Source organism: Saccopteryx leptura, chromosome 3 (assembly GCF_036850995.1).
Source record: "Saccopteryx leptura isolate mSacLep1 chromosome 3, mSacLep1_pri_phased_curated, whole genome shotgun sequence".
NCBI lineage: Eukaryota > Metazoa > Chordata > Mammalia > Chiroptera > Emballonuridae > Saccopteryx > Saccopteryx leptura.
In genome coordinates, this window is record NC_089505.1 from 113,972,211 (window position 1) to 113,987,553 (window position 15,343).

General features: G+C 53.3%; 1 protein-coding gene across 1 annotated transcript in view; it reads left to right on the plus strand.

The window, feature by feature from the left end:
* Window positions 1–6,038: 6,038 nt before the first annotated feature.
* LOC136400008 (bone morphogenetic protein 8B-like) overlaps window positions 6,039–15,343 on the plus strand; it is a 33,229-nt gene continuing 23,924 nt past the window's right edge. The window contains 2 exon segments of the mRNA XM_066375988.1: window positions 6,039–6,504; window positions 6,507–6,633. Of these exon segments, the coding sequence (XP_066232085.1) occupies window positions 6,411–6,504; window positions 6,507–6,633 (221 nt within the window). The 5' untranslated portion in view covers window positions 6,039–6,410.

The following is a 15,343-nucleotide window of genomic DNA, read 5'->3' on the forward strand; positions in this document are numbered from 1 at the left end:
CATTTTGTATTTTCTGATTTTCTTCTCAACCATTCCCTTATATAGATAACATGTTACTCTGGGATATGATTGTGTTTTAGGTACTTGAATGCATTATTGAAATCAAAATGTCTTGATGGATAAATTATGAAGCTTATTAATAGATTTTTTTTTCTTGTTTATTTTATCCTCGTTAATTTTCTTTAACAAGGCAACAAAGAAATAATTGGGCTATTAATAATGTAAATGTGTAGGGAATCTGCAGCACTTATATGATTAAGCAAATACCAATATGTAAGAAGATTTCTATATTAGAAATCACAGAGATCCTGGGGTTTGTGAAAATGGAGCCAGTTTCCCACAGTGCACTGAAATTCCTGGTTAAACAGAATTTTAGAGGTGGAAGCAAACTAGTCATCAGCTCTAGCTCCTTTGTTTTACACACACACTGGGGTGAGAAGGGGACTTGCCTGAGAGCACAGAATGAATAAATGGCAAACAGGGGCTGTGAATCCCATCTTTAACTCTATTCATTCAAGTCTGGCTGCTGTTTCCCCTACCCTCTTGTTGGCTTTATAGTAACTAGAACATCCAAACACTAATTCTAACCACAGGAATCAGCCTAGGAAATAAGCAGAGAGCTTGAGGGGTTCAAACTCAGGCGCCTGTGTTTACTCACTAGGCCATACTCCTCTTATGATTCGGGAACTTGGGAAGATGGGCCATCTTTGCCAAAGTAGTTGGAGGCCAAATACCCAGATAAAAGGAATATACAGTCTGATGGCTTCTGAAGGAGGTGTTTATTCTCACAGAACTTAGTAACTTTAAGATGCCAGAACTTTGTGTAGGACAGCATTTTCACCCAAATTTGCCTCCCTTTAGGCCTCCGGGCTGCACAAGCATGCTGCAAACAGCTTGACCATCTTTTCAGAGTCTGGACCGTGGTCACTTGTTTTTCTTACCAAGTAATTCAGGTTTTCCCTCAGTCGTTGCAACAAAGCTCAGCTAGGGGTGGAATCTTCAGACAGTATTACTTCCATTCAGCAAACACCCGTATGTATGACCATGTGGGAAATACAAGAATGCCAGCAAGGGGATTAAAATAGAAAAGGGGACAGGTGCTAATCGAGTAATACAAATCTAGTGTGGAGTAGAGGAGGAAAGGGAGTTCCTGGGGCCTTGAATGACAATAGCTATCATTTATCGAGTGCTTACTATGTGCCAGTCACTGTTATAAGTATACTAGATACATTCTCATTTAATCCCCATCTCAAACCTACATTTGGGAGCCCCATTTATAGATGAGAAACTGAGCCTGAGAGGTTGTCATTTGCCCAAGGTCACAGACTTGCCAGGTGACTGGGAAAAGCCCTTGTTAGAGGCCACTTTTTCCAAGAACCCTTCCTGCCTCAGTTCCCTCTCAGTTCCAGAATCCACTCACCCACCCCAACTTCCTCTTCCCTTACAGGCACTTGCCAGCCCCTCCGTTAAGCACAACCTTCATTCTGCCTTCAGAATGACTAGGCTCACCTGCCACCCTTGTTAAAAGTGGGGGCTGCCGGGCGTTGGGGATGGCTCTATGGCCTCTGCCTCAGGCGCTAGAATGGCTCTGGATGCAACAGAGCGACGCCCCAGATGGGCAGAACATCGCCCCCTGGTGGGCATGCCGGGTGGATCCTGGTCGGGCGCATGCGGGAGTCTGTCTGACTGCCTCCCCGTTTCCAGCTTCGGAAAAATGAAGGGGAAAAAAAAAAAGAGTGGGGGCTGCTGGAGGCAGGGAGCTGGTTGACTTCATCTCTGATTCAGGGCACATTTCAGAGCAGCCCATTGGTTTATGGGAATGTGAGGCCATTGTTTAAAGAACACAGCTATCTCCACTCTAAATTGAGTTAAATGATTTCTGCTCTTACCAGAATTAGCCCATCGCTGGGCTGTTTGCACTCTAGCTAGGAACCCAGCATTGGACAATACACAACCTGAGATTTACAGGCCACAACCCAGCCCCAAATGATGTGGATTCAAAGAAGAGTGCAGAGGGCTACTCAAGGACACAATGACAGTGAGGGGACAGGAGATTCAGGACCCTAACCAAGCCTGACGGGGATACCCTGTTGACTGCCCCCTGCCTTTGTCAGTCACCAAACCCTGTGGATTCAGCCTCCTTAATAGTTTCTTTGTCCTTCACATCATCACCATTAGGAGATCATTGCCATGATCCCTCTCCACTCCCTTCCACTACTGTATGACCTCTAATTGTGGGCCTGACTCCAGTTTTCCCTCCAATCCTTAGTGCCCCCTCTACAACCTGGCTCTGGTCTTGCCCTTGGCACTTTTCAATGGCTAATCTGCATCATTCTTATACTGGTTCACAAACAGGAAATTTACCTGTTTTAAAGGCAGACAGACTAAGCATGGGCTTAAGGCACCAGCAAATCATTGCTTAGATTTAAGATTAAAATTGTTGTGTGTTGCCCTGGCTGGTTGGCTCAGTGGTAGAGCATCGGCCTGGCGTGCAGGAGTCCCGGGTTCGATTCCCGGCCAGGGCACACAGGAGAAGCGCCCATCTGCTTCTCTACCCCTCCTTCCTGTCTGTCTCTCTCTTCCCCTCCCGCAGCCAAGGCTCCATTGGAGCAAAGTTGGCCCGGGGGCTGAGGATGGCTCTGTGGCCTCTGCCTCAGGTGCTAGAATGACTCTGGTTGCAACAGAGCGACATCCGGATGGGCAGAGCATCACCCCCTGGTGGGCGTGCCGGGTGGACCCCAGTCGGGTGCATGCGGGAGTCTGACTGCCTCCCCGTTTCCAGCTTCAGAAAAGTACAAAACAATAAATAAATAAAATTTTTTAAAAAAATTAAAAAAATAAAATTGTGTTTTTTTTTTAATTAAGTGAGAAGCGGGAGGCAGGCAGACAGACTCCCACATGCACAGGACCAGGATCCACCCAGCAAGCCCACTAGGGGGCGATGCTCTGCCACATCTGGGGCCATTGCTCTGCTGCAACCAGAGCCATTTTAGCACCTGAGGTGAGGCCATTGTGCCATCCTCAGCATCGGACCAACTTGCTCCAGTGGAGCCTTGGCTGTGGGAGGGGAAGAGAGAGACAGAAGGGAGAAAAGGGTGGAGAAGCAGATCGTTGCTTCTCCTGTGTGCCTAGACCAGGAATCGAACCTGGGACATCCACACAGCGAGCCAACGCTCTACCACTGAAACAGCCGGCCAGGGCAATATTTTAAATTTTTTTTTAAAGTTTGACACGATCATGGGAAAATGTATTTTATTGGACAGCATACTTTTTTTTTCCACTGATTTCGGAGAGGAAGGGAGAGAGAAGTATCAACTTGTTTCATTTATTTCATTGCTTTTTGTGTGTGCCCTGACTGGGTGTCAAACCAGTGACCCTGGTGCGCCAGGATGACACTTCATCCACTGAGCCACCCGGCCAGGGTTCATACATTTACTTTGAGGTTCTATCTTGAATCTTCATTGGGGCACCATACCATCTGGTGTCCAGAGCCCTCATCTAGCCTCCCCACAAGGCCCTTTGTGGACCTATGCTTGCCAACCCCTCCAGCCTCACTCAACCTTGCCTCTTGCCCCCCAGAGTCTCCAGGCTCCACTGAGCAGCTCACCTGCCCCAGCCCACCTCCACTGTTGTGTGATAGTGGGAAATCCCTTAACCTAGTGTGCCTCAGTCTCCTCATCTGTTAAAAGAGGGGATTTAGCCTGATCTGTGGTGGCGCAGTGGATAAAGCATCGACCTGGAACGCTGAGGTGGCTGGTTTGAAACTCTGCACTTGTCTGGTCAAGGCACGTATGGGAGTTGATGCTTCCTGCTCCTCTCCCCATCCCTCTCATTCTCTCTCCTCTCTAAAAAGAATAAATAAATTTTAAAAAGAGGGGATTTAAGTATATGAGCATGAAAGAAGTGATACAGACCATGCCTAAGTGCCAATTATTACCTGTCATTGTTACTCTTCCTTCAGCCTCACAATCTTGACACAGTTATTTCCTCTGCCTGGAACACTTTCCTTCCACTGACCTTTCCTGTCATCCCAACCAATTCCATCCAACCTTCTGCGCTCAGTCTGGGAATTACTTCCGCCAGTGCAATGAGAAGGTACATGGAGAGGAGCAAGCTGTGCAGTCAGGGACCGGTGTTGGTGTAAGAAAAATCCAAACCTACAGAGGATTTTTATGTTTGTTTGAGTCAATGGCAATGGATTTCAACAAGGTGAGAAAAATGCTCCGGAGAAGGGCAGTTCTGTAGCTGATTTTATGCATTAGAATCAGAGAAGGAGACGTAAGGAGGGTTACATGGAATTCATTGACGGCAGATTGAGGGGTGGGAGAAAGCAAAACTGGAAGATCTCTGGGACTGGATAAAAAGTAAAACATACATCTTTTACGTTGGTAGTTAGAGCATAGTTAATAATCAACAAAGCACATAGAGATGGTATTTGGGGAACAAGCTAAGCGATTCTTTGGTGTGGTGGGTGTGACCTGGAAGGTCTAGAAAAGGAAACAACTGACATTTCAAAGGTATGCTATCTTATGCAAAAAGAATGCACAGGCTCGTCTGACCAGGCGGTGGCGCAGTGGATAGAGCGTCAGACTGGGATGTGGAGGACCTAGGTTCGAGACCCTGAGCTCGCCAGCTTGAGCGCAGGCTCATCGGGTTTGAGCAAAGCTCACCAGCTTGGACCCAAGGTCGCTGGCTCGGCAAGGGATTACTCGGTCTGCTGAAGGCCCGCAGTCAGGGCACATATGAGAAAGCAATCAGTGAATAACTAAGGAACCTAACAAGGAATTGATGTTTCTCATCTCTCTCCCTTCCTGTCTGTCCCTATCTGTCCCTCTCTGTCTCTGTCTCTGCCACAGGAAGAAAAAAAAAAAATACATAGGCTCACTTAAGATAAAGACTGACCTTTGTCAAACCAAGAAAGCTACAGGCCTAGCTAGGATGCGACTACACCCCAGGACCAGATTTTAGTTAGGAATTTTTATGTTCAGACCATCCTGTGTGGTTACTTTGTCTCTGGATTTGTAAGGCTCGCCATGCAGGCCTACTTGACCTTGTCAGATTTAGTATGTGCTCCTTTTATCGTCCACACTAGTCTGTGTAGGAGTGTCAGTGAGGAGCCTCCTCTTGCAAACCGCTGAGGGCCTTGACAAGATGCGCGAAGGAGGTACCCAGGCGTTGGTGAAGGGTCCCAGAGCTCCTTGGCAGGGCTGGAGCTGGTTGCGCGTCTCCTGCACACGCTGTACCAGGGGCGGTAGCGGGCACAGCGAGGGCTGGCGGTTGGTGTCACAAGTGTCGGCTCCGGCTTTCGGGAGATTTCGACTTATAGGTAGGCAGTGGGCGATTCAGGCGAGAGGTGGCCTGCGGCGCTTTCCGGGAGCAAGCGGGAGCCAGGTGGGTGAGCGCCCTTGCAGCAGCGACGGAGCAGAAGTCCGGGAAGGAGATACCCTAAGCAGTGCACCCAAAAGGACAGCGAGGAAGGCGACGGGAGGCCAGTCAGGAGCTGCGGTGATGGGGACCCTGCGCCGGCTGTGCTGGCAGAGTAAGACGCCCACTCTCCGGGCCTGGCTGGCACCCGCGGGGCCCTTCCTGATGGGACTGAGACCTTGTTTCGGGTCCGGGGTCCAGCGTACCAAGGGGCTGTCGAGTCACTCGCTGCCCAGAAACAAGACTCGGGATTCCCGCCCGGGCGAAGGCGCTCAAGGACGCGCCCCGCGGGAGCGTAGGTTCCTGCTTTCTGCAGTCCGCGCCGCTACCCTGGAGTCCCCAGACAGAGGCCCGGGGCCGGACCTCGAGGCCAGCGGCTGCAAGGGCAGCCCAGGACGACCCTGACGACCCTGACTGCTAGTATGTGGATCTCTGGTCGGACCCGCCCCCCATCCACGACAGCAGGTCGAATTTCCCGGGCGCCACCACCCACACAGTTACAGCTCGGAACTCTTCCCGAGAGGTGGGTTGTGGCCTTGGCCCCGCCCCCCGCGTCCCCATTGGTCAGGCCCTGAGGGGGTGGGACCCGAGGTCGGGCGCTGGACCGAGGACGGCCGCGTCCCGGGCGCCCGGCAGAGACCGCGGGTTCGCCTGAGCAGGAGCTGGTGGGTCCGCACCTCCCTGAGCGCCTGGACTGAACCGGCCTCCGCAGCAGCCGGACTAGAGGGCACGGCGCCGACAGACAGATTAGCCGACGGTCCGCAGTCCCCGGAGTAGCCTCTGCCGCAGGTGTTGCCGGCCGCGGCCACCCGACCCAGAGCCGCGACAGGTGCCGTGCTTTAGCGACGGCGCTGCGGCCGCGGGCAACTCCCGCCCCGTCCCGCCGGCCCCAGCCCGCCCCGCCGCTCGCCGTCGGGGGTCCCCCGCCCCGGGCCGGCGGCGAAGCGGATGCGCGCCGAGTGAGTGTCCACCCGGTCCCGCCCACGATGGCCGCGCGCCCCGGGCCGCTGTGGCTCCTGGGCCTGGCGCTGTGTGCGCTGAGCGGCGGCGGCCCCGGCCCGCGACCCCCGCCCGGCTGCCCGCGTCCGCGCCGCTCTTCATGCTGGACCTCTACCACGCCATGGCCGGCGACGACGACGAGGACGGCGGCCCCCGCGAGCGGCTCCTGGGCCGCGCCGACCTGGTCATGAGCTTCGTCAACATGGGTGAGTGCGCGCTGCGGGGATGGGCGTCAGTGACCGTGAGACCTCCGCGAGAATGCACGTGTGGGGACAGCCATCGAGTATTGGCCCCATGGGGAGGAACACCGACTGCAGGAGAGAGAGCACAGCCTTGGGCAGTGGGTGCCACCTGCGGTGAACGAGGAGTCACCGTGTAGTGGGCAGGGCCCCACAGGGGAGTGAAAACTGCCCAGGTCAGGGCGTCCAGGACTGAGGGGTCTGGGGGGTCGGTGAGCTGTGGGTCAGGTGGGGCAGACACAGGAACATGAGTCCCAGGGGCGTGTGCAGTCACCCCGCCCCCAAACACACGCAGGAATAGGAATCATGTAATATCAGGTGGACCTGGGCAGTGCCAGGAAGACAGTCGGGTCCTGGGGAGACGGATGAGTAAACGGGCTGGATGTGGTCACTGTGATAAGGGCAATACTGAAGAGAGGGACAAAGTTCATTGTGGAAACCCAGGTCACATCACCAAAATGACTAGAGCAAAGAGAAGTCAGATGTCCTGAGTCCACAGGAGTCTCTTCTCTGGGCCAGAGCCCTGGAGCCAGTAGGTTGGGGTGCAGCTGTCAGGGGATGGGGTGGGGAAGGAGTAGACTCAGCTCAGTGGGGCAGTCTGTGGTCCTGTCACCCATGCCCAGCACTTGGGGCATGGCTTGACATGCAGTGAGTGTCCAGGCCTGTGGAATGGCCTGGTGGGCAGCTGGGACCCCATTGTTCTCCCAGGAAAAGCCCAGCTTTTCCTCATTGCAGCCAAATCTTGGAGCCATTTACACTTAAAGTTCTCAAAGATATCTTTTTCCATTACTAAACTTTCTCTAATCTTTTTATTTATTGCTTTTTTGCCAGAAAAGAAGGGGGAGAAAGAGCGCGCTAGAGCATCAATCTGTTCCTGTATGTGCCCTGACCAGGGATCGAACCAGCAACCTCTGTGCTTCAGGCCTATGCTCCAACCAATGGAGCTTCCGAACAGGGCAACTCTCTTTAATCTATGTTCATAAATGTCCCTCATCTGATCTGTCTCCTGTTTGTGGCAAGTAAGGGGTAGGGTTATCGTCTCAGGCACACTCCAGACTGGACCTGGGGACCCAAGGATTGACTACAGGTCAGTTCGAGGTGGGGGGAGGACGGAGGGGCTGAGAGCCGGGAAAGGACCTGGTCCAAGGCCACCAGCCTCCCTTCACCTACAGCATCGCTCTTAACCCTGCACGCAACCCAGTTAATAGCCATGATATTCATCCGCATCTCCCAGGTGGGTACAGTGAGGCTTGGAGAGGCAGTGTCACACCCAGGATAGCACAGCTTCTGTGTGGTGAACCCAGGATAGGCCCAGGTTGTTTGGCCCTATATCTAGTCCTCAAGGACAGGACATTTCTGCTGACAGAAAGGCAGGCTTTCTGGGTGGAGTGAGCTTTCAGAGGGGTTTAGGCAGAGGAACCCAGGGGACAGAGTAGCAGCAGGTATTATGAGGTCCTCAGCCATTTGCTTCCTGCAGGAGGGTAGGAAGAGGGGACAGCCAAGGAGGCCTCTGTCCCTTCCACCCCAGAACTGATGGTGGGCTGAGGTGGGGGAGTGAGCAGCAAGAGGCAGCAGCTGTTACCTCTGCTGAGAGCCCGATGCCTTCCTGATTAGAGGGCAGGGTGGGGACTAGGGACAGAGAGTATGTGAAACTGAGGCTGGAGCTCTGTCCTTGGGACAAGCTGACCCAGGGCTCAGAACCAAGAAGAGCTGTGCATGGAGTCACCCGGAAAATGCCCCTAAGGGAGCCATCTGTTAGAGTGAGTCACCGCCCAGCCCATGTCCTGCCTCCCCCAGCGTCCCCTGGGTCGAGGCGTGCACAGCCCTACTGGGAACGGCCGCTGTGAATCAGCAGGGCCCTGAGCTCAGGGAGACCTGGTCCCCTCCTGACTCTGCTGTGTGATCTTAGGCAAGTCCCTCTCCTCTCTGAGCCTCAGGCCCCTCGTAAAGCGGGGCTCCTAGAGATCAGTGCATCCTCAGAGTTGTGTGATTGGTTGATACGTGGGAGGAGCAGAAAGTCAGCCGGCTCTTTTAGGGTGAACCTGGGCTGGTCACTGCGGACTACGGTCACTCCCAGCTGCTGCCCAGCCCTGGTGTGGACGTGACGGAATTCCCCATGTGTCTTATACACATGTGAAACCCAGAAACAGATTTTAAAAGCCAACCAAAGGTGTTTCCACCTATTTTTAGAATAAAAACTAGCATTTGGAGTTCCATAGCTTTGTAAGTCCTGGTTTCATCCCTGCAGCACCACATGAGGCTGTTTTACCAGCCTCGTTTCATGAGCTCAGGGAGGTTGAATGGCCTGCCCAGAGCCACACAGCAAGTACATGGCATCATCCAGGCTGTGGATTCCAAACCCCAGCTTCTTCCCCCACCATCTCTGTGTGCTTCATTAAGATCTAAGGCCTGTGGGCTCAACAAGCTGGTCCTTGTTCAGTGGAAGCCCAGTGTGGGTGGGCCCAGCAGCTGTCAGAAAGGCCTTCTTTATTCTGACGTACTAATTGCACTAGTAGAACTCTCAGTGAGTGTGGTTTTAACTAGTAATTACTTAGACTGATGTGGGGGATTAGACACCTAGCAGGACTCTTTCCTTGTTTGGAGGCCCGGGCCCCAGGCCCCTGAACGACCATGGAGTCTAATAGCAAAGTTGCTGTGCTAGCAGCTCCCATGCCCAGACTCCCACACCTGCTGCCTCCTGCTTCACCTCTCCTGTCAGCCCCATCTGGCTCCTGAGAAGCCAGGTCTGGTGCTGGCCAGGTCCCTGACCATCAGTGGCAGCCTGTGGGACCCAGAGGCCATGGACCTCTCACAGGCTCCAGCCCTTGGGCCAGGCCTATGTCCAAGCAGATGCGTTGGGAGCCCATGTATGATTGACAGTGCGTATGTTAGGAGGCCAGGGCTGTGGTCAGAGATGGTGGCTTTGCATGGCCTGTCAGTCTTTTTTTTTTTTTTTTTAATTTATTTATTTTATTTATTTTTTTACAGAGACAGAGAGTAAGTCAGAGAGAGGGATAGACAGAGACAGACAGACATGAACAGAGAGATGAGAAGCATCAATCATTAGTTTTTCATTGCACGTTGCAACACCTTAGTTGTTCATTGATTGCTCTCTCATATGTGCCTTGACCGCGGGCCTTCAGCAGACCGAGTAACCCCTTGCTCGAGCCAACGACCTTGGGTTCAAGCTGGTGGGCTTTTGCTCAAACCAGATGAGCCAGTGCTCAAGCTGGTGACCACGGGGTTTCGAACCTGGGTCCTCTGCATTCCAGTCCAACGCTCTATCCACTGCGCCACCGCCTGGTCAGGCTGGTCTGTCAGTCTTAACCTTGAAGAATCTTTGCTTCCCATGGCCAGGACACAGTGATGGGGGCTGATTGATAACACATGAAGTGGACAGTCTGCCGCTGGTGTTGCCTGTGCTCACAGAGGAGAGGAGGCAGCAGCAGGGTTTTGTCCTGTCTGGGCTGCCATTGATTCTTCTGTGTCCTGAGTCACATCCCTCCCCTGCTCTGGGCTCTGGTTTCCCATCCATCTATGGTGATGGTGTCAGAAAAATGAGGGGCCTCCCAGCTCTGATCCTGTGGCTCTGTCAGGGGTGCCTTCTCACACCACCCCATGCCCTCGGCCCTGGCACAGGCACAGGTGTGACTGGCTGTACCCTGGGCACCGAAGGCCAGCCCAGCCCCTCCTGAGGAAGGAAAGAGGCAGGAAGGATCAACTCTGCTTGTTCCTCCTGGATCCTTCACCCCATGTTAGCGTGGTGACAGGCGCTTACCTTCCAGACTGAGAAACAGAGGCACAAACAGCACTGCTGGCAGAAGTCCAGCCAGAAATGAATGAACCATCTTCGCTTTAGTCCCGACCTTTCCCTGAACCAGACCGATTTCTTCCTGGGGTCTCGGGCAACTGAGGACAGGGGTGTGGACAAACTGAAGCTGTGGATTTGGGAGGAGCAGAGCCCGGTGGGGTTGAGGGTCTGGCCTGAGTCCAGCTCAGCCTCATGACCTTGGAGGACTGACACTTTACCTCCCTGAGCCCCATAGTCATTTTCTTTGGTTCTTTGCTAGGGAATTCTTTCTCTTTTTTTTGTTTTCACTAAGACACTCTCAGCAAATAGTCATGTGGTACCTGCTCTGTGCCGGGCAGAGTTGTACATGCTGAGATACGACAGGGAACAAAGTCCCTGACCTCTTGAGCTGACCTTGTAGTGGGAAGGACAAATAACAAACACAGGAGTCATAAAGGCGATTGTCAAGTGATCGAGACAGTGGCAGCTCCTATCTGGACACCAGGAGGGGATGGACAGTGTGAGAGTCGACGGGACTGGGGTCAGGGGTCCTGACCTGGGACTTAGAATTTGCATCTTGACTCTGTCACCTACTGTTAGTGTGATCTGGACTTTCTAGTCCACCTTTCAGAGCCTCAGTGTACTCTTCTGTAAAATAGAGACTCTCTCAGGACTCACCCTATTGGGCTGTGCAGGGATAGTGTGAGATGACACCCAGGGATGCCCACATGCCCAGACCTCCGCATCTGCTCCTCCATTTACATCTCACAGTTATTGTCACATCCTTTATTTATTTTTAACTGATTTTTGAAAGAGAGGAAGGGGGAAGAGAGAAACATCAATTTGTTTTCTTATTTATGCATACATTGGTTGATTCTTGTATATGCCCTAAACGGGGTCAAACCCGCAACCTTAGTGTATTGAAACGATGCTCTAACCAACTGAGCTACCTGACCAGGGCTTACATCTTTGTTTAAAGAGAAGAATGAGGCTCAGAGAAGTTAGTTGATTTTCCCAAGGCCACACAGCAGGTGGTCTCCCTTCCTGCACATCCTCTGCTCTTCTCCTATATGGAAGCTGCCTCTCCCCCACCCCGAGACCTGGCCCATCACTGGGTCCAGTAAGTGCTGCTGAATTGGACTGTACTGAATGTATTTTGTAAACAGAACCCTATGTGTAAAATGTCTATTTTGGGGGCGTTTACAGAGAAATACCATGTGCTCATTATTCAAAATTCAGACCACACAGGAGCATACAAAATGAGTGCCCCTGGGAGTCCTAGTAACCAGTCCCCTCAGGCAGCCACTTTCTGGTTTGTCACCACACATTCCTATGGCCTGCTCTTTGAACTTCATGTGAATGGAATCATACAATGCATACACTTGTATATGGTTTTTCACTCAACATAATTTTTCTGAGATTCAATCACAATGTGTCTGTAGTTTTCTTATACATGAGTTGTATTGCGTTGGATGACTAGACTACATTTATCCATTCCTACTGATGGACATTTGGCTTGTTTCCAGTCTGGGTGACGAATAAAACTCCTCTGAGCATCCTTGTCCACATCCCTCTGTGGCTATATTAAACCTGGGTGCTCAGCCCAACTCTGCCATGTGGGAGCTGTGAGATGTTACACAGGTTCCTTTTAAAGTTTCTGACCCTCATTTCTTCACTTTTTTTTAAATTAACTGAGAGGCAGTGAGGCAGAGACAGACTCCCACATGCACCCCAACTGAGATCCACCTGCCAAACCCCCTACTGGGCAATGCTCTGCCCATCTGGGGCCACTGCTCTGTTGCTCAGCAACTGAGCTATTTTAGTGCCTGAGGCAAGGACACAGAATCTTCCTCAGTGCCCAGAGCCAACTTGCTCAAACCATTTGAGCCATGGCTGCAGGAGGGAAGGAGAGAGAGAGAGAAATGGGAGAGAGAGAAGCAGATGGTCACTTCTCCTGTGTGCCCTGACCGGAAATCAAATCTGCCAGGCCGACACTCCACCACTGAGCCAACTGGCCAGGGCCCCATTTCCTCACTTTTAAGATACCTTTAAGGAGCCTACCTTCCAGGGCTGTGCAGGACTAAACGAGATGTGCAGTGAGGTCAGCTGGGTGCCCACCAAATGTGGAAACTCCATAAATGGGAGCAGATTGGTACATTGTGTCCTACCTCAGTGCCTTGCTCATGGTATACCTTCTGCATAAACTACTCTCACCTCCTTTTCTGTTTTTAAAAGACAGGGACAGGGCCTGACCTGTGGTGGCGCAGTGGATAAAGCATCAACCTGGAAATGCTGAGGTCGCCAGTTCAAAATCCTGGGCTTGCCAAGTCAAGGCACAGATGGGAGTTGATGCTTCCTGCTCCTCCCCCTTCTTTCTCTCTTATTCTTTCTTTCTCTCTCTCTCTCCCCCTTCCTCTCTTTAAAAATGTATTTTAAAAATATTTTAAAAAGGGGGAGACAGGAGTTCCCATAAATCTGACTCCTCCCACCCACAACTCCTCCCAAAGGGACAGGCTCTCTCCATGGTTAGAGCCCCTGTGCTTCATCGTGTGTGTTAGTCGCTGTCTGCCTGTAGGTTCAGGGGTGCGTCGCCCTCTTCCTCCTCCTCCCCAGGAAGCCATGAGCCACCTGGGAACAGGGACCAAATCTGACTTCGTGCCCCTCCCCCTGCCGTGCAGCCTGGTCTCTGTGAGTCAGGCGCTCAGGGTCTCTGGGCGAGGTTGCAGGGAAGAGGGATTAGCATGGGGCAGAAGCGGGACCAGGTGCAGGAGCCTGGCCTGGCCGGTGGGCAAAGTGGGGCCGGCCTCCCTGTTTTTCTGGAAGCCGACAATGGGTGCAGCACGTCCCTGGGTCCTCCCCTGGGATCCCGCGTCCCTGCAGGGTCCCGCCTGGAGGAAGGTGGCTTCAGCAGGCATTCTTGGGGCACCTGCTGACAGAAGAACCTTGAAGACAGGTGACCCCATCCCGGTATTGTCACCTTCTAGGGCCACTCATTTTATGTCAGCTCTGAGTCTGAAAGTCCACATGAAGGACCCCTAACCTGACATGTGACCTCTGGCAAGTCTCTGCCCCTTCTGGGCCTCAGTTTCCCCATCTATGCAGTGTGACCCTGAAGGCCTTTCTAGCTCTGGCCCAAGAATGTGCCACCCCCTGGTGTGCTCCTCCGGGGTGAGGCACAGGGTGGGGGGACATGCGGCCCCTTCCTCCCCAGAACACACTCCCCATGGGGGAGAGAGCTGTGTCACCCAGACCACATCTTTCTGGAAAGTGCCCACAGCCCGGTTCTCTCCCAGGTTTGAACTGGAGGCATCACGTCCCCCTTGCTCACATCCCCTTGGATCTATTTCTGGCCTTGGCGGGCTTGATGTGGTGGGGTGTGCGGGTGTTCCCTTTTAATTTGGGGTCTGAAGCCGTCTGAGCCCGGACCGGTAATTATGAGTGCAGAGCCATTTATGGAAAGAGCTCTGAAAAAAGTCGGTAATGAGAACTGACTAAAAATACCTCAGCAGCGAAACCCTGGGTCTCCTCTCGGCAGCGCTGAGATTTCTGGTGGGAGGGAGCCCTTCAGGATGCAGAATGGATAGGTGGTCAGTCCTGCGGCTCCCCCGTGGACCTGCACAGGCCGTGGGACCTGGGTCTTGTTTTAGGTCTGAAGTGGGCCCCTCGGCCTCCCTTACCAGCAGAACCAGCCAGACAGGCCCAGCCTGTCCGCCTCCCCAGCCCTGGGGAGGGGGCGGGGGCTGCCCTCCACCTCAGGGCCTACAGGTCCCACAGGAAAGTGAAAAACGTGAGTGGCTTCTGATGGAGACACACTGTGACATGGGTGCCACTGTCCTGGGGACCAGGAGCCCTTGGGAAGAAAGGCCCAGCCTCCCCTCTGGGCCCCAGGAACACAGGGCACTTACTAAGTGGACTGCTGAGAGCCTCCGTGTCCACTTCACAGAGTTGGTCCCTGCCCTCAAATTGCCCACCATCGTGGGGGGATGAACCAGGGACAGGGAACCCTGGGATGGGGAAGGGCGAGACCAGAGGAGGATCTGTGTGGGGTCAGAGGAGGACGAGGAGCTTTTATAGCTGCACTGAGAGGGAAGCAGCCTTCAGGCACGGGATGGGGCCGCCCAGCGGACAGGGAGGGACTTGGAAGGGGGTTGGCAGCCAGAGAGCCCTGGAGCCCATGTGGGCCCGCAGGGCCAGCTCACAGGGGCAGGAACACAGAGCTGAGCTTAGGCCCCACCTGGAGACCTCGGGGACTGGGGAAGGGTTTGAGGGCAGGAAGGACAGGCGGACAGCTCAGAAGATTCTCTTAACATCCTCTCTGGGATGGAGAAAGATGGGGGGGGGGTCTTCCCTTTTTTTTTTTAAGGGGGGGGTCTTAATTTAAGTCTTACTTTTTGCTCAGAAACAAGATAGACTTAGGTCATCTGGGTGACTCTAAATTTTGTCCCAGACACAAAATCAGCTGAAGCCTTGCTGGTGTCGGGCTGGTGGACACAGGGTGTGGCCTGTGGAGGTGTAGGCTGTCGGTAGCGGGTGCAGGGCCTCGGACGTGGAGAGGCAGAATGTTGATGGTGGTCGTGGCGGTGGAGGCCGCCTCCTGCCCACAGAGGTTCTTCCTGCAAACATGGGACCCAGAGGTTGTTTAATCAGGGGCCAGAGGGGAGGTCTTGGTATTCTGTTTTCCCAGACCAAGGAAAGGGGTTAAGAAGCAAATCCAGTGCTTGCTTCTGCAGCGCATATACTTAAAAATAAAGAAAGCTTGAGTGCTTCCCCAAGTGGAGCTTTGTAGAACATCAGACGCCATAGAAATAGTTGTGGCACTGTGTGTCCCAACCCTGGGCCCATGCCCCACCAGCCCTGGTGTCCATGGAGCTGGCTGTCAAGTCTGTCGGCC